The sequence below is a fragment of the Kryptolebias marmoratus genome, linkage group LG1 (genome assembly GCF_001649575.2).
Source record: "Kryptolebias marmoratus isolate JLee-2015 linkage group LG1, ASM164957v2, whole genome shotgun sequence".
NCBI lineage: Eukaryota > Metazoa > Chordata > Actinopteri > Cyprinodontiformes > Rivulidae > Kryptolebias > Kryptolebias marmoratus.
This window is the reverse complement of record NC_051430.1, coordinates 19,455,473-19,474,120: the sequence shown is the minus strand read 5'-3', so window position 1 is coordinate 19,474,120 and position 18,648 is coordinate 19,455,473. Positions and strand designations below refer to the sequence as shown.

General features: G+C 38.6%; 1 protein-coding gene across 3 annotated transcripts in view; it reads right to left on the bottom strand.

The window, feature by feature from the left end:
* Window positions 1–18,648, bottom strand: part of pcsk5b (proprotein convertase subtilisin/kexin type 5b) — a 57,270-nt gene that overhangs the window by 19,188 nt on the left and 19,434 nt on the right. For all 3 annotated transcript variants that reach the window (XM_017413808.3, XM_017413806.3, XM_017413807.3), the window contains exons 4-11: window positions 18,383–18,526; window positions 17,397–17,473; window positions 13,292–13,380; window positions 12,908–13,080; window positions 9,916–10,128; window positions 8,976–9,076; window positions 4,569–4,672; window positions 3,325–3,442 (exon numbers count right to left, since the gene is read on the bottom strand). In XM_017413808.3, the coding sequence (XP_017269297.1) occupies window positions 3,325–3,442; window positions 4,569–4,672; window positions 8,976–9,076; window positions 9,916–10,128; window positions 12,908–13,080; window positions 13,292–13,380; window positions 17,397–17,473; window positions 18,383–18,526 (1,019 nt within the window). The remainder of the gene's footprint in view (window positions 1–3,324; window positions 3,443–4,568; window positions 4,673–8,975; window positions 9,077–9,915; window positions 10,129–12,907; window positions 13,081–13,291; window positions 13,381–17,396; window positions 17,474–18,382; window positions 18,527–18,648) is intronic.

Here is an 18,648-nt window from a genome sequence, read left to right as displayed (position 1 = left end):
ATAAACATTTGAAATATATGAGTTTGTATGTAATGTATGAATATAATATACAAGTTTCACTTTTTAAATGGAATTACTGAAATCAATCTACTTTTTCATGATATTCTAATTTTATGACCAGCACCTGTATATTTCACACATTACAAAGCAGGATTTAGCCAGTGAATTTCACTCAGCATAAACTCAATTATTATGCCTCTCCGCTGCACCTGAGGCTTAAAAACTGTGACCGTTTGCCTCCACTGAGACTCTCAGCCCTTTTTTCTCTGTCAAGAAGAAAAAAAGATGTGACTGACTAGACATCAATCTTCAATTCACCGAAAAGCAATCACATGTACTTCCTGCCAAACAAAAAAAACATGTCCAAGAGTCTACATAAAAGTACTTCATTTCCCAAACCTCAACCTGCTAAAGAAACAAGAATCTGAGCATGATAAGAAAAGAGAAATGTCTGCTCACTCTGCTATGCACAGCTCAGCAGCAGAAAGACCTCTGAATAGCCAAGACAAACATCTAACGGCCCCTTCAATAACATCTGTGGTATGATCTAATGCAATAACAATACAACACCAAAAAACAGGGACAGAACCAGAAAAGGAAACATAAATACCATCCTGCCAGTTATAGACTTTGGAGGGGAAAAAAAGAAGTGCTGCTGAGAAGTAATTGCGCAAGAACTCCTGCATTAGTTGGATTACAAACAATATACCTTCAAATGCTTACTGTCACACTTTATTGCAAGTTAGAGAGGTTGAAAGATATTGTCAGTGGCATGATTTTGGAACTTGTCTGGTTGAACTTGTTTCTGAAACCAGTCACAGCGATGACATGTTCAGTGGTAAAATGTTAATTTTACCACTCTGAACGTACAATGGTAATTGACCATGAAGCTGAAACAGACAACTTTCTTTCTGAAATGATGCAGTAAGAAACATCTGTTTAATCTATTTTGAATCGAAGGCCAACCATTCCTCGAAGGAATGCATGCCTGAGTGTTAAATTAACTGTTATCACAGGTTTGGTCAAACCTTAAAAATAACATTATCTGAAATCTTGTGCAATAATGCAATATCTTGTGTGATCTATTAGCGTTCTGACTAAGTGTTCTGGATGACTGTCAGCCACTACCAAACCAAAATTTAACTCAGTATCTGTAAAAGTCACTGACGTAAAGCCATTTTTGTGAAGGCTAAAAGTTAATCAGCTATGGAGGCCATCTTGGGTTGAATCCAAAAGATAATCAGTTGTAGATGACAACCTGATGATTACTTTCTGAGGGTTTTATTAAAATCTGTTCTGTGCTTCATGAAATATTTTGCTAACAGTACAGACAAGCAAACATACAGAAATGGGCAAAAACATTATCACCCCGCCTTAACCTACAGCGACAGGCAATAATCAATTAGAAAACCCCAATATTGGTTTCTAATGAAAGAGGCACATAATTAACCCAAACACTTTTCTTCATTTATTCTTCAACTCCGGCTACTGGAAGCGTGACCAGCCAACGAATGGACTGAAAGGGAATGTAAACAATTTAAAATAAAAGCACTGAAAACATTAACTCGAGCAGACTTGATGGAATGAACAACGGTCTCTTTCAATGACCATCAGGGGAGTCTAGAGCTGATATAACAGCTTTGGCCTCTCTATTACACATCTCAGATAACTGGACCATACACGTGGGACCAAGCAGAGCAGATGCACAGCTGATTACTACCAGCCTGATTGCACAAAGATCACGTACTTTTCCCGGTGCATACTCCGAGCAGAGTGCATGAGATCAGCTGCTGACAGGCATTACTAAAGGCCAGCTGGGGGAGTGAAGAAACACAGCAACACTGACACTAGAAAGTTACACTAGAAGCGTGGAGAACACTTACATACAAACCAAAGCAGATGCATCAGCAGAGACATATATAACCTATTTGTTAAAAGCACTCATACGCACAAAAGCATGAAATGCAATGCACAAATGTGCAACGTTATCCATGAAATAATGCTCTAATGGTAGTTCAGTTACCAGAAACAAATGTTTTTGATTTTAAACCCCATCATGCATTACTTTCATTTGTTCTTTGTCTTCATTCCAACAGAATAATAAACCCAAACCTGCTAATTCCTAGGCCCCACACAAGCACAGTGAAAAAGGAACAAAGAACAAAAATGACAGGGTTTATTCGATTCACGCGTTAGCCAGCACACATAACATGACTACAAAGGCCTGAGGATGACTGCATCTGACACAAGTCAGACTCTACATAAGCCTCATACGAACGGACTTGTGCGCAGCAGAGCAGAACAGACAGAATGACACTGATAATGCTGCAGTTTCTGACCACTGAGGCTTCAACTGAAAACAAACCACTTCAGGCCCAAGATCAGCCAGCCAGCCAGCCTAATACAGAACAGCGCTCGAGCTTCCAGCTGCATCAAGAATAACAAGCTGTGAAGCCCTGGCTATGTAAGAGTAAGTGTGTGTGCAACAGTAAAGGTCTTATGTGAGAACCACCCTGCCAGAACTAATGCTTGGCCCCTATCAAGGTACAGCTTGCACAACCACACTCTAAAACACATGCCAGTGAAAACCACCAGGGACAGAAAAAAATAAGAAAAGAAAGACAACTGAGAGAGAGTGGAACAGACTGGGACAAAGAGAGGGGTCGGATTTCTGAACAAGGTACACAACAAACAGCCAGTTCTCATTCATAATGCACCTATATTTGGCGCGTTGCTTGGTTAAAATTTGTATGCAAAAAAACTAGAACACACTGTGTCACATACAACATTTACCCATACTTTAAAAAAAGGCAAAGCTGCAGAATTATTTTAATCGACCAATACCGGATTGAACGATTTGTGTTTTGGCCCCTATTTTTTCTGTTAATTAAGACTTGCTGCAACAGATAGAAGCACCTGTTCCCAATTAGATGAGATGCTAAAGTGCCAGCTTGTAACAAGATTGTAGAGTTTTTCTAGCTTTGTAAAAGCGAAACGGGTTAGGTCCTTTCTCTGCATGCAAAGTAATGCCAATTCAATCCAGTCTTACAGAGAGCACTAAGCTCAGCTCCATCAATCACCTTTGGGATTGGCGCGCGCACACACACACACACACACACACACACCAGGTATTATTGGTCAAAATGGATGCACGATTGAATGGGGAGAATCCCTCTGCAGCCAGATTCTAAAGCCAGGTGTAAAAAAAACTTCCTAAAAGATTAACAGCCCAAGTTTTAGTAATGAAATTAAGACTTATATTTTATGGGCTCGATGTGACCATTTGTGTTTCAGGCAGTCGTCTCTGTTGTGCTTATGCTTTACCTCAATTGTCGGTCGGCATTCTCCACGCAGATGTGTTGGGTAGGAACTTGCTTCCATCGTTCTGCCTCCTTCACCATCGCCTCGGCGTCGATCAGGCCGAACCCGTACAGGTGGCTGACTGCAGAAATGAAAAAAGCTGATCAGACTAATTCGTTGGTAATTGTTTTGTTTGTTGTTAAATCTTTGAGGAAGATTTGTACGCCGTATTTTATAATCATATTCTTGTGAACAAAGAAATCAAATTAAGCAGCAGTGTCATTCCAGCTCAAACTGGTCTTCTTAAGCAGATTCTCTAATATAAATACTATAAAAATACCAAGTTATGTAACATTCTATAGCTAAAACAACTTATTGGTATGTTTAATCAAATATGCATTCCTTTCATACATCTCCTCCCCCTTTTTCTGTTCTGTCACTTGGAAAATCTCCAGGCACACTGAGCCTGCAGCTTGGCTGACCCTTAGTTCTCACTCTCTTGGTTTCTCTCCAGCAAACACACACACAACACACACACACATTCAGGTATGCGTTAATCATGCACCGAAAGTTACAAAACAGCACCCACCACATGGACCCTGACAGATGGCAGCTGGCGGCAGAATACTTAGCAAGCAAACGCTAAACCTTTCAGGAAACTGCTCATCACCTCAGTTCTGATTGAAGAAAGATTACTGAATATAAAAATTAATATATAAAACTGATTTTAGGAGGGGGGGGGGGGTTGTTTTGATTTTTTTAAACTGATGTCTATCTCTACACATTACTCGAGATAAGTTTTGTCAGAACACCTTACAACTTAAAGGCTTATTTAACCTAAAGAATCCTGACATAAACAAATTAAGAACCTAATAAATATATTTTTGGAATCTTGGTTTTAAGATTTAAAAAACATTAAATCTCCACAATATCGCAGTCAATCTAAAACATAACATATACATAAGAACATATCACTTATCAAGAAATTTAAGTGATAATAAAATTCTTTAATAAAACAAACTTAAGAACTATCTTGGACTTTTAGCCAACTAAGATCATATATGATAAAATTATTAAAAATATATTGAAATTAACTGTTAATGTTTTCTCTGGCTGATAAAGTAATGTACATAGACATGAGTGCTACATACTTGGATGCAACATCAATAATATTTATGCTTATGTTTTTAGGGGTTTCCTGTAGCATTTATTTAAACAAACATCAGGGTGTTATATGTGTGTGTGTGTGTGTGTGTGTGTGTGTGTACCGTTGTAACCAGCAGCGTTGGTCTTCCAGTCAGGAGCACTAAGATGCCCGGCTTTCGAGGTTTTTACAATGATGTGCTGAACATCCCTCCAGGTTAGAAGAGGACTAATAAAGAAAACACACAAAGACAAATCCACTCACCCGTTAACCTTAATGTCCAAAAACTCAGAAAATAAGCAACTAAAATGTGTTTTTAAAAACAAATGCTGACAAATCTGAACGTAACCAAAATAACAATGTAATAATCAAAATGAAAAGGTTACTGAATGGTTCACTGTGATGTGAAGAGATTAGAGGGACACTGAGGTATAAACCAAAAGACTCAAAAGGACAAAATGGCCATTAAGTTGTACAAACATCTCTTTGTTCTGGGAGTAAATTCAGACAACTGTATGGAGGTGAGGGGGCAGATAGGTAGATGAAAGAGGAAAATAAACAAGTGCAAGATTAAAAACAAAAACACAAGGAGAAACAAAGGATTAAATATAAAATAAAGGTAAAGAAAACAGTGATCTACTAAATGTAGAAGATTAGATTAGGGCATAAATTACAGAGGACACCCATGAAGAACATAGCTGCTTGTTCGTGCAACCATAGTTTCTCAGATCTCACATGAGAACCATTATGGGATAGCAGCCATGTGTCTAAGGTCCTTTGATGCCCAAACGCTACATTAAAGAGAAAAAAAACAGGAAGAAGTGGGTCACTAAGTTTCCTGGGATTCCCTTCAATCTCATATGTTGGCCAGATGCTCTGTTCCCTCTCTTGTGTCACTCCCTCACCATCTGAGACCTCCAGAGATTCCAATACTCTAAAATGTGTGAGCAAAAAGCGACTTTTAATGTTGGTAAACATTTAGATTTTATAACTTTAAATATATATATATAATTGGAGAGAAAGCGAGTGAATAACAGCTCATTGTATGAGTTAAGTGCATTCGAACAGGCATGTGTAAAAACCACAACATCTACAGGACGCATGCTCACCACATATTTAGCTGCAGGTTTTCATAGATTATAATTAGGAAGCATATTATTCTGCAATATTAGGACAGTTCTATGCATAGCTGTGACAAGGAATTATGTGGATGAAATAACAGGAATATTCGTCAATATGGGTTTGTTTCATATGAAAAATATGAACGTTCCTGGAATACCTGGATATTCCAGTCTAGTAGTATTCAGAGTTTCATGTTTTATTCATTATCCAAGCATACTGTATGTTTACATCTAATAAACCCATAATGCATTCGTAATAAGGCAGAATAAATTTGATCACAACTAATCTGTCCTAGTTCCTAAAAAATAATGCAAAGCTGCAATTGTTTTTGTAAATAACTTATTTGCGTCTGGTATTTCTGGGGAAATAAAGGAAGAATTTTTGATGTTAGGAGAGGTTACAGTTATTCTAATCAGCTGTGACTTAAAAACAAAAATGCAAAAAAAATTTAAATAATAAAAAAACAACTGAGTAGCTGAATAAATCAATCAGGTCAAAACACATTTTGACCAAGGGATGAGAACTTGTTAAGAGCTCTGGTCAAAAAGTAATTCATTTTTACAAAGTAAACATTGACGATTGGAAAAAATCCACCACGTCACACCCTCGCATTGTCATGAATTTATCTGTACTGGAGACAACGCATGTCTGTTATACATGCTAGAAGTCACCTAAGCCTTCAGTGAGCCCCAACTTATAACATTCATAGTTATATCCAATATCTGGAACACAAATGGATGAAGATGAAATGTTAGGTGCAAAATAAATAAAGGGTAGAAGCACAGATAAGACTTCAAACCAGTCAGAATAATTAATGTTCAGATCAATATTAATAGGCTTTGCTGCCACTGTGTAATTATGGTTCCATTAAAGTTTTATGGTCATTAATTAAAAGTGACTTTGGCATCGCTATCTAGGCCATGACCGCCTTCTCATAAACAAGCCAATACTAATTATATGAGAAGCTCACATGCAGCAAATAAAAAGTCTGTTACATGTTTCTTGATGCTTCTTTCAGGTTTAATTATGGATTAAAGTACACATGTATAAGAATGACTTTAAAGGGGAAAAGGCAAGGGAAAGAAGGATAGGAGATTCCATCACCACAATTCAGTCCAGGAATAGATTACTCATTAAACTAGTTTGTGATTATGGTTTGTTTTTTTACTCTAAAATCTGTTTTAACTTTTATCCTTCTGTGCCCATTTCACTTTAATAAAGCCTCACGACAGGAGAGGTTCGAATGATAGATCGTTCCTCTAACTTTGCGCTTATCCCTCCTAAATTTCAGCCTCCTGAAACACTCGCGTTTTAGCAAGGAAGGAAAGTTTCTGAAGTCTTTCTTTGCTTAATTATGCACTCACAACACTGTAAATTGGCAAAAAAGAGCAAATATCAGAACAAACAATGGGGTAATGAAGTATTTGAATGTAGTACTAATCTATGGTTATGCCAACAGAAAATACTTTAACAGAGGATAATGGCATTGTGACACATTACAGATTTAATCACTCTATTTTAACAGATAAGATCAATACAGAATAGAACAAAAGTAGACTGTCTCACATTTATTCTGTCCTCTCTGCAAGTGCATGCATGCAAGAATGAACTGACAGAGTGAAAGAAAGCAAAGAGAAGAGAGTTTGCCTTGAAGGCATAAAAAAGCACAGCACGAATGAGCCAGCAGAGGAGGAGAACGCAAGCAGGGAAGAAACCGTGTGTGATAATCTTGTTGAGGAAACAGGCTTACGTGCCCAGCGCTGCCTGGAAACCAAGAATATTTTCTGTTGGGGGGGGATTTGGATTGGATTATCCAGGTTAATCGATGTGACCTCAGTTATCTGAGCTGCTCAACATGTGATGACGGGCCTAATTCAGAGTCTCTGCACCTGCACTGCAGTTCCAATTAATAAATTTATCACAAATCGAAAGTCTTAAAAGATTTCTGAGAAAAGCAGAACGGCATCTGCGGTCCCCTAAAGAAAAGGCAACAACTGAATACAGAAGAAATCTGAACTTTGATGTTTTTATTTTCTTTAAAAGAAAATTGTCAGAGCCATTTAAATAAAATGTTTGGCATGAAGAGTAGAGCCCAGAGCATTTTCTAATAAATCTCATGTTTTAAAATGAATAAAAGCAATGAAAGCATGCAGGTGAAAAGTTGTAACAATGACTTTACAATGACTTTGTGAAGGTATTATTCACTTATATTCTGTATCAATCAACTGGCAGCTGAGGTGATAACATGAGCTGCAAAATCGCCATAAAAGACCAAAAAGAAACGAGAATCCCGCATCATTCAAATGCCTGCAGTAAACACAAGAAATGCTAATGTGTTACACACCTGCCTCCAGATCCCAAGACATGTATCATAATATACCACAGGAGACTGTGGCAATCATTGCAACTAAATGTGGTTGTTGCATCACAGGGGAGAGCTTAATCCTGTTAAAGTCCAAATAAAATTCATCATTAAAATGTGTGACAAGAAACAACAATTGGGAAGAAGCCAAAACCCACGAGTACCAATGTTAACTGACAGACTTTCTTGGCATTATTTTTCTCAACTTCAATATATGTCCGATCCATTGAACAGCCTCTCAAACACTCTGAAGCCCAGAAATTTAATGAACTGGTTTGTCATCGTCACGACTGCCACTGTCAGAGTTGGCTTAGATATAAATAATAGATAAATATAAGCAGCTTTCTGCCTTCGCCACCCACGTCTTCATATAGGTATTAAATAATATTTGTGCTTCATAGATTTTTAACTTCCATGCCACTTGTTCTGAAGTTGAAACGGTGATGCATTCAATGTGAATATGTCATAAATGCAGCCTGGAAGGAGCTGTTGTAGCTCGGTGGTCAGTGCTGCCGTCTCATAATCCCGAGGCTGCAGGTTTGAGCCCAGGTTGCGTGAGGAAGGACATCCGGCTTAACACAACTGCAAAATCTTTCATGCGAGTTTGCTTACTGTGGCAACACCTGAACAAAGGAGCAGCTGAAAGAACAACATAAATGCAGCCTGGCAGCACTGGGAACTAAAATGATGTTTCTTAATCCCCATGTTTCAGTCCACCATCCAGCTACACTGCACTCGTCACACTGCTTTATCTGAAAACTAGAGGCTCATACCTAAACATTTAATCAAGTTGTTTTAAACATCCACATAACGTGAAACCTTGTAAATCCTCTCTGCGTGTTTACGCAAATATTGCTAGAAATAACTGCTAAAAACAAAGAAAACTTTTCCATGTAGTTAAATCCTGTTCTACTGGAGACTTGGCAACAGTAACAAAACAATGCCTCACGTGTTCCCCTTATAGATCAGTGAAATAAGAGGACAAGAGGGCATTAGAGGTTAACCAAGGGACAAAGGGATGACAGGGTGAGGTTAAGTGGATCTTACTTTGCCTCCAGGGCCAGAGCGATGATGGCAGCTGCCATGGGAGCAGAGGCTGATGTCCCTGTGTGACTGTCTGTACACCGGTGTCTCAGATCTGTCGTGATCTGTAGATGGAGAAGGATAGGGTCAAAAATAGAGGCACAGAGGGATGCAGTGAAAGAATGAAAAAATGAAAGAATGAGTGGGGAGCCAGTAGTGACAGTAACAGCAGGACTAAAGGGAGAAAATGACAGACAGACAAAGACCGGAGTCATGAGGATCAGGCAGATTTAGGCACACCTGAAACTCCTAAAAACACACATTCCAGCTTTGATACGCTGCTGTGCAGGAGACCCACACAAAGTCACACAAATACACACACACTGCTTTCTCAGTCTATGCTCAAAAGGAAGAAAGGACACAGTGTATTAGGCTCTAAAAGGCGATAAAACAAATTATTAAAGAGCTGTATATTTGCTTTGACTGTATGGACTCTAATCAGCCATCAAGTCAGCCTGACAGTCAGTCAGCCAAGAAAAGCTTGGCTAACTTCCAGTCTGAACCCTCATCAAAGGACTTTCTCTGGACCGAAAAGTTTAAGGGATTATCTGGGGAAACACACACACACACATATACACAGAGAGAGGAAATGTATAACAGTTTTATAAGAAGTGAAAGTGATGTCATGAATAGTTCACAAGACGTATCTGCCTACAGTAAATAAGCCAAACTTATTATATAAGGATGTACTGTTATGAGTACAAAATTGTAGGTAAACTGTGAAATGAGTGTCTGTATGTGTGAGGAATTTAGCGAAACACTGACAGACAAGCTAGCTCACAGTGGCCAACCATCTCAGTTCACTGGAGTGATGTGGTCGTTTTCAATCAGTCACATGGCTGACCCTAAATCACACACAGATACCATACACACACACACACAAAGAAACTATTTAGATCCTTACAATCTTTCTGTCGTAGTTCTCCCCGCTGCTGTACGTGGTGGTCAGCGTGGACGAACATTCCTCCAGGTACCATGGTTTGCGTCCGCTCTCGGCCGTGCTGGAGATGGAGATGGTGTAGATGGAGTTGATGTAGCCGTCACAGGAGCAGTGATCTCTGCTGCGCCCCCCGTTACCTGAAGACCAAACAAAGATGGAGCCACGGCCCTTTCTCCCCTGACAAAGAACAAAATATGTCAAAGTTAAACTAAACTTCAAAAGTTTCCTTTGTATTTATCATAATTGCTACTTTCATCTTGGTTGACTTTATTTTTCTTTCACTATTTTTTTTATCAGAAGTAGTGCAACCAATTGAAGTTACTGTATTCTGTGTCTTTGAGTTATTGTGTGACTAAGATATTAAAACTCAAAATCTAAATTTTGTCTTTGAATTAAATGAGTTGTTATCAAAACTGATGAGCAGCATACCCAAGCAGGCATGTTCAATAAAACCACTTACACAATCCCAAAAGAATCAAGCTCTGATTGCATAATGACAGCCTATCCAGAGACTTATAAATCTTTAAATTTATCTTCCAAGACCTGTCTGTAAATGCCCTCAGGAAATGATAAGAAGAATCAAAACTTTTCCCCCTCCCTGTTGGGTACTCAGTACCAGGTATGTTCTTTTCAGCTCCTATTTGGAAATGAATTTCGATTGCCAACCATAGTCCTCAGCAGTCTGAAAAATAATCAGGAAACAGACTCGGTGTAATTTGATTCAGCTTCAGCAATCACAATAATTTACCGGGCCACACTGCAGTGAAATATAAGGTGGTATTACTAGGTTCCAAGTTGTGTTGGTGAGTTTTGACCAGAGGGAGTTTTAAGTCTCTTTTCATGACGCTGCAGGGGAGGGAAGCTGAATTACTGGCTGAGATTGAAACTAAAGCCAACTGATTAATATCTTATTTTATTTGTGCTATACCTGCTTCAAGACGTGACCAAACTAAATCATTTTCTCTAAATATCTTTTGGGAACAGGCAATACATCGGATGGGATGTTTGACAGCTTCTTTCATTAAACAATATCTGTTGTAAAACTAGGAGTTATAGCTTCTTATTTATGTTGTTTGTAGCAAGAACTGTGAATACATTAGTGTCTACAGAATTTTAGAGTTGGGTTTTTTATTTCAGTCTTTTGCAAAACTTTATTGTGTATTAAGACCATTTTGGTTTATTCATGTAGTGACAGTTTTCCGTTTTTATGACTGTGTGTTATTTATCCTTGAGCTTGGTACTCAATGTTTAGTGCATTTATGTGCATCTCTTATAGTTTTACTTAGTGCTCATTTGAGAATAACTTATTTTTTAAATGTATGTTTATGAAAGGAAGCAAAACAAAACCAATAAGATGTTTTTTCCCCACATATGTATAGAATACAGAGCATTTAAAGAAAAAATGTTTTTAGATTTAACCAGGGGATTGATTAGTCTCTGTTTCCCCATGTGCAGTTAGTTTAATTAATATGTTTTTTCCTGGTTTGAACTATTTTATTCTGATCTAAACACCAGATCACTGGACTGGTGATGACTGTTTTGCGATGGACGAGTTCAGCCAGGAGTCAGTCACAAAAAAAAAAAAGATTTGACAATCTGACGGACACTGAAATTCACACTATTTGTCAAGACACACATACACACACAAGGCAATAAAAGGTACGGTGGAGTTTTTTCAATAAAAGGCTTCTGTCAGGCAGCGATAAGCGCATGAAGTCCCTCTGAGTGAGAGGAGGATCAGTCAGGAGCAAACGCTGGCAGATGAGTGATGAGGAGTGCTTTTCAAACCAGTTAACAGCAAAAAGGAGGAACAAAGGAGGGACAAGAATGAAAGGGAGATGAAATTTAGCATTAAACTAGGACAGCTATCACTGTCAAGAGATCAAAATAGAGCAAACAAAAACACTTGTTACTGTCAGTGCAAATGATTTGCCAATTAATTTTTCAGATTGTGAGAACTGATGATGTCAAGGATTTAAAAAAATTAAACAAAAAGAAATAAGTGAAACAAAGTGGTAAATTAATATTTTTTAAATACCCTCCTCTTTTGTTTTAAATAGACAGCAACTGTTCATTTATCAACAACTGAGACAAACAAAGCCACATATAAATTAATTTAATGTAAAAACATTGCACACTCCAGGAAAATCCTGTTTAAATCAAATATCTGGCCGATCAGGACAGAGTAACTCTCTCTACAGCTGTCAGTACTACCTTAACACCTCAGCTGTCAATAAACTGTCACTCAGGTCCGAGTTACACTAACAGGCCCGCCACCTTCACTAAACATCACTAACACACATACACACGGCAGCTCGAGCACATACTGGTACTCACACCTGCTGGACAGATATCTTTCTCACCTCTGTCATCTTTAAAGCTAAGCCTGTCAGCAGCTACACAGACTCTTCTTCTCACACTCACTACCTCTGTGTTTCTTTACCCTCTTTCCTGTCTTAAGCATTTTGTTCTCAGCCTTCCAGGTTTCAGTCAGAAATTTTGTCCTCTGATGACCACGGATTCCTCTCTCTCACTTCCTTGAGGTCCACAACCTCTTCACTAGCTGAGAGCTGGATGTAGCAAAGGATGGGAGAGCAGCAAAGCAATGGTCTCTCACATTAATGTTCGTGAGATGTAACCAGTAAATGACTTTACCCCCGATTGACCTCCGTTTTAGCTTTTTCCCTCGACTGATCTGTGAAAAGAGCACCAACCTTGTCGTTTGAGGAAAATAGGTCATAAATATGTAAATGAATAAATTCTCTCACGTTTAACAGCTTCACATGTAAAAATGACCACAGCTAAATATGATTATGGGTACACAGACTTAAAACACACATTTGCTTTGAGAAGGTGTTTATGTATTTCTTTCCACATGAATGCTAAAGTCAGCGTCTTGGCTGACTGGTTTGTTTGATCTTTCTGCGTGTAAATGTGAACGTGACCATGTGCCCACCAAGCGGATGCCGCTCTCAAAGGCCTGCCTGGCCAGAGATGCTGGTCCATCCACAGTCTTCCCGTCGTCATCAGGTCCCCAGCTGGCGCTGTAGATGTCAATGTGCTGCTGGCTAAGACTCAGAGACTTGGCCTCCACCATATCGGTCACATCTCCATCCAGCATTCGCACACCTGAACCATGTCAGGAAAGGCAGACACAAACCAATATTTAATGTGTTGTCTATGTTAACCACTTCAGTATCCTATCAGGTGGTCAATAATAAATAAGGACTAGAATATATAAAAAAAAACTCTAATAAACATGAGCTTCTGCTAAAAAGAACAATAAAAAGACCAATACCATCGAATTAGTTGCTAAATGCAAATATAATGAATCACTTACCCCCTATTCTGGCATTGTAGGCAATTCCCACAATGCAATGGGAGTTGTTTGCAGATGCAGCAACTTCACCTGCACATCGTGTGCCATGCCTGAGGAGAGAGCAGAAATGAGCTGCTTCTCATGACACAACTGTAAACACACTCACATAATGTATCCCGAACACAAAGAAAACCTAAACAAGGATGTTTATGAGCCAGCAGAGGAGCTTACACAGACTGTAACATAAACATGCTGCTTTTGTAGTAAAATTAATGAATGCAAACAGTGCACGAAAAGCTTTGTTTTGGTCTTGATGGTTCAGAAAGAATAAAACTGCCTATTGTAATAAATTCTGGATATATAATACACAGGAGTCCCGTTTCAATCCTTTGTCGGAGCAGCAAGCAAGCAGTCGACCCCACTGACACTCGCAAAAAAGAAAACGATAGCTTAAACAATGTCTAATATAGTTAATATGTCAGACTTCTCAGATTTCACGCCGCGGGGTAACATTCCACCAGTAACTGCAGTGGTGACAATCGGCCCGGGTCACAGTCATGCTACGTTTGTGTCGGCTGCCTTCTCAAAAACACCACTTTCCAGATCTGCACAAACACACACACACCTCCTGCAGAGAACATCTGCTACACAACTCCCCCCCACTCCAAAACATCTCTGACCGCTGCCATGGAAACCCAGCATCTAGAGTCGCCCCCCCCCCCAATCACTTTGCTGTGACACGCACACAAAGTCTGTGTCACAGCAATGTGATCATCCAAACTTAAAATTAATTTCACATTAGATTTAGGCTAAATAATGGAGCCACAACATGTTTGCTTTCTGTTAAGAAGGTGAATACAAAAACAGATTTTATATTATTTCATCAACTTTCATCTTGCACTGTCAAATAACTTCAAACATTACGGCATTCGTTTTTTCTTTGCTCTGGTTTAATACAAAAAACAAAACAAAAAAACAACACAAAAGCATATCTAAATACACAGAACATACATCACCAAGTTTGGGACTTTTTCTTTTACTGTTACTGGTTATATAAATCTGTGCCTTTTCTGCCTTTTTTCTTCCAAACGTATTTCAGGTTGACCTTCTTTTTGCTGTCAATACGGCCATCGTTGTAATTTAAATACAGACACAGTTACATCCAAATATTAGATACGCATTTAGAAAAAGTGAAGGTCAGAAAGATTTGCACGCCTGAGAAAATCTTTCAAAATAAATGCAACAGAATCAAATTTCAATAATGTGATTTTTTTAAAATAAAATGCATGTCAGAAACACTTACTGATACTATTTGATGAATCTAAATTATTTGCTAATAAATAGAAATTAATAACTAGAGAATGATTATAAAAGAAGCTGAACGTTTTCTTATTTAACTGCTAAAGATATCAGATCTGTCTGACAGCATCAGAACTGAAACATTTGTGTTAAAATGTTCAAATGTGTCCAATTTAAACATGTATTTCAAAAGCTAATAAGCAATGTACAGAAAACTAAAGATTCTTCATTTAATGACTATATTAAAAAGTTTGAATTAAAAAAAAAAAGAAGTTGCCACCAAAAACTGACTGATCTAGATGTAAATAAAAAATAACTTGTGCAAAACTTTTAAAACTTCAGGCTAAATTAGAGTCATCTGTACAGGTTTCATCTCATATTATACGCTTCACACAGGTACTTCAACTGGTACTTAATCTGAATATATTAAATAAATAAACAAGTCAGAAGATTATCAAGGCATTTTAGATCTTAATGCCAGAAAATGAGGATGGGGAAGAAGATCTTGGAAAACTACACATCCAACAAGATAAATTGTTGAAAAGAAAGGAGGATCAACTGTTTTTTTTTTTTTTTAAACTGACCGAAAATCTAATTCCACTGAAACCCGTTGGAGAGAAATGATATTGTTACTTCTTTGAAGACTCTGCCATATCAAATTAGGCATTTTTCTCAGCAGACATTCTAACTTGAACAAGCGGAACAATCGCAGGTGCAACAACAACGGCACCGTTCCACTTCTGCACTTGTGCAAACTGGCTGATTTGCAGAACGTGCACAAAAGCAGAACTTTCTCCAAGTGGAATGCAGCTCTTATTAACACACACACACACACACACACACGCACACAGGTGCTTGTCCTGCTGCTGTAATGCACAACATTTCTCTACAGGTGAAGGAAGCCTCTAGATGGATTTAGGAAACATCAATTGTTGCCCAAAATTTTGCAGATAAATATTCTTTAACAAATCTGTAATTTTATAGGGGAACATAAACACTCACTGCATAAAACACTCTTGTAGGCATTTTCCCCTCCACTTTCAACTTAACTGTACAAAACAACAGGAGAAACTGTGTCCAAAGGTAGCAGAAAATCCTCCAGAAAGTTTACATTTCAGTTACCATCTAATTCTTATTTCAGCTGAACACCACTTTCAACCGCATGTTGTTTTCCAACGACTCTCTCGAAATGTGGATGTGTTCAAACACATGCAGCATCGGTATACACAAGGAGTGTCATCTGCTACTTTTGTTATGGTAAATAAAAGAGCAATTTTCACACCATACTTTCTGCATCATGTCCCGCTTCTTGTGAGCCGCAGACAGACGCTCCTTCACACGACCTCCCTCGAATTTTCCAGCTGTGAGAGCACTTCTCCGGCAGAGTGAAGTGTATGTGTGAACGGCAACTAAGGAAAACGTCTGGACCAAAATGCTTGCACATTTATCTAAACATGTCTAGTGCTTTTAGGTGTGCGTTGCTTATAGAACTGTTCATGGTACAATTTGCTTGTATTATTCCACTTCTATGCAAGATTGTTTTTTTAATTTTATGCTCCCCCTTCTTTATAAATCCAATCCTGGCTAGGACTTTAAACGATCTGTAAAACTGTGGGGAAAGCTGCTAATCCTCTAAAGTGAATTTTCATAAGTCTTTAGAAAAGTTAATATGGTCCTCTAATTGTGATTAAATAGTTTCATGTCAGTAACAAACCCTTTTCAAGCAGCACCTTTAAGCCGAGCTGTTGGCTCCCTCTTTTAAAACGCTCCAACAGCGTCCGAACCACACACATCACTGCAGTAATCCATTAAATTGTCTGTCTGGCCATCTTTCCAGTCTTAAGTGTTTGCCTGTATTTTCCATTTTCTTCACATCTGTGTCACAGTCACTCATGAATCTCTCCACTTAACCAAAACCATATCCAACACTTGTGCACTGGATAATGGAGGGAAAAACAGATGCAGTCTGTGTGACTCGCTTTCAATTTTCTGTTGTGTGCATACAATTTGTTTGCTTTCAGCAAATTGGACTTCAGATCATTTCATGTGTTTCATGAGATAAATTTATGTCTATATCTAGGAGTAGTCTGATTTTTAAATAAAACAAATAAGTCACTGTAGAACTAAGAATTGCTGCACTGCTAAAAGATGATAGAATCGGAAAGTCTCATAATGTGCCAGAAGATGAGAGTGAAAATCTATTTGTAAGAAATAACTTTAAGTTCTTATGTTTATTTTTTTAGAACGTCTGTGAAGTTTTTGAATAGTTAACACAATACCACAGCTTTCAATTTCCTATATATATATATGAAAGAAAGTTCATCAGATATTTGTCTGTCTGACTCAGACAAAACAGAAATTTTTCAAACTGGGTTTTTTGGGAAGTTCACTGAGCTGCATCTGTGGGCCTCATGTTTCTTTAAGACGATGCATCACCAGCAGGGACTGAGCCAGGCCTTGACACCCCGGTTACCGCAGCCAAACACACACTCACACACACACGCTCAATAATCACCCGCTGAGGCAAAGCCAAACTGGCACAAGACAAGTACACAGACAAGAGAGTTTCCCACCTGTTTTTTTTTTTTTGTTTTTTTTTTTACAAACACACCACACACATTTTTCCAAATAAACAACAACAAAGAAAACACTCAACCTACCCACAAATGTCACCATCAAGTTCACCAATGTAACTCGCACTCAACAAACAGGAGTCGGCTTATTCACTGGACAAATGGAGCTTCCTCTGCTTATTTTTTTCATAAAAGCTGTTTCAGGAGTCAAATTTGCACGTTTCTAAAACAACACTTTGACGAGAAGTTCTTACTTGTTCTCATTGGTTGCATCGTATCGCGGCATGGGATCTGCGTCGTTGCTGTTGACATCAAAGCTTGCTTGAGGGTCCTGAAGGAGACACCGAGGTGAAAAAAAGAAAAATCAAGAAAATGAAACTTTAAATTGACTTGTAAATAAAAACCAGGGGAGAGGAAATGTCAAGCTAGCACTTTAATCTGTTAGGAAAGTAGGTCTAATGGTGCTGTGCATCTGTGCAGATAAGATTTATAGATCATCCAAATGATTCTCTAACCCATTCTAACAGTTCACATTAGCGTCACTTACAACGGTTTTGTAAATCGAATCCAATCAGAGCAAATTCAATCTGCCAAGAATTTTAGCCTTTGGCATAAACACATCCCAACATTAAGAGTAACTAATAACTACAGCGTCAAACGGCGAATCATTTTATCTGCACAGCTGACTGATTACTTTACCTGCAGCTTCAGGCCAAGATGTTACTCTCATTACCCGGCCTCGGTCTGAGAGGTGTATAAAATATGTAACCACAGACAGACAAACATGTACATATTTGTACTCGCATACCTTTCTGTTGACATGTAAACCACACTGAACGCTAATAAAATTTCATCTACCTCAGTATCACTTAGGTTGGAACGGGAAGGAGAAATCACTCCTCTTTATGAGTGAATTCTTTAGTTATCAAACTTGTAATCATTTTTAATTGCTTTTTGGGATTAGCATGTCCAGATTTTAACACTTGGCTGCCTTTAAGACAGAAAAACTTCCGTCTGTGTTGAGTTATTTGCGATTGTGGTACATTTGATCCAAAATCAAGCTTGCTCACCGCCACAAACGCACACGAGCAGACATTCACAGTACACTGGATGTCATATATCTACCCAGCCATCGCACACAGACAGCAGTACTTACAAAGATCAACACTTCACTTTCACTGAGGACACCCAACATGAACACACACTCAAAGCCGTCCTACACGCATACATACACACTCACGTAGTTCTGTAAAAGGTCTGGGTGGTTCCTCTCAATGCCGTCATCAAGTATGGTCACCACCACGTCTTTCCCCGTGTAGCCCCTCTTCCATGCCCCAATGATGTTCATGTCTGACTGGCAATTATGGACATCATCGTTACAGTGCTGCAGAGGCGGAAGCAGATGGTAAATGGGAGAGCAGGTCAAAACAAACGGGAAAAGGTACGAGTTGGGAATTTTAAACATACACACATCTGAAGGCTGAGAGCATAAGAGCAAACCCACAT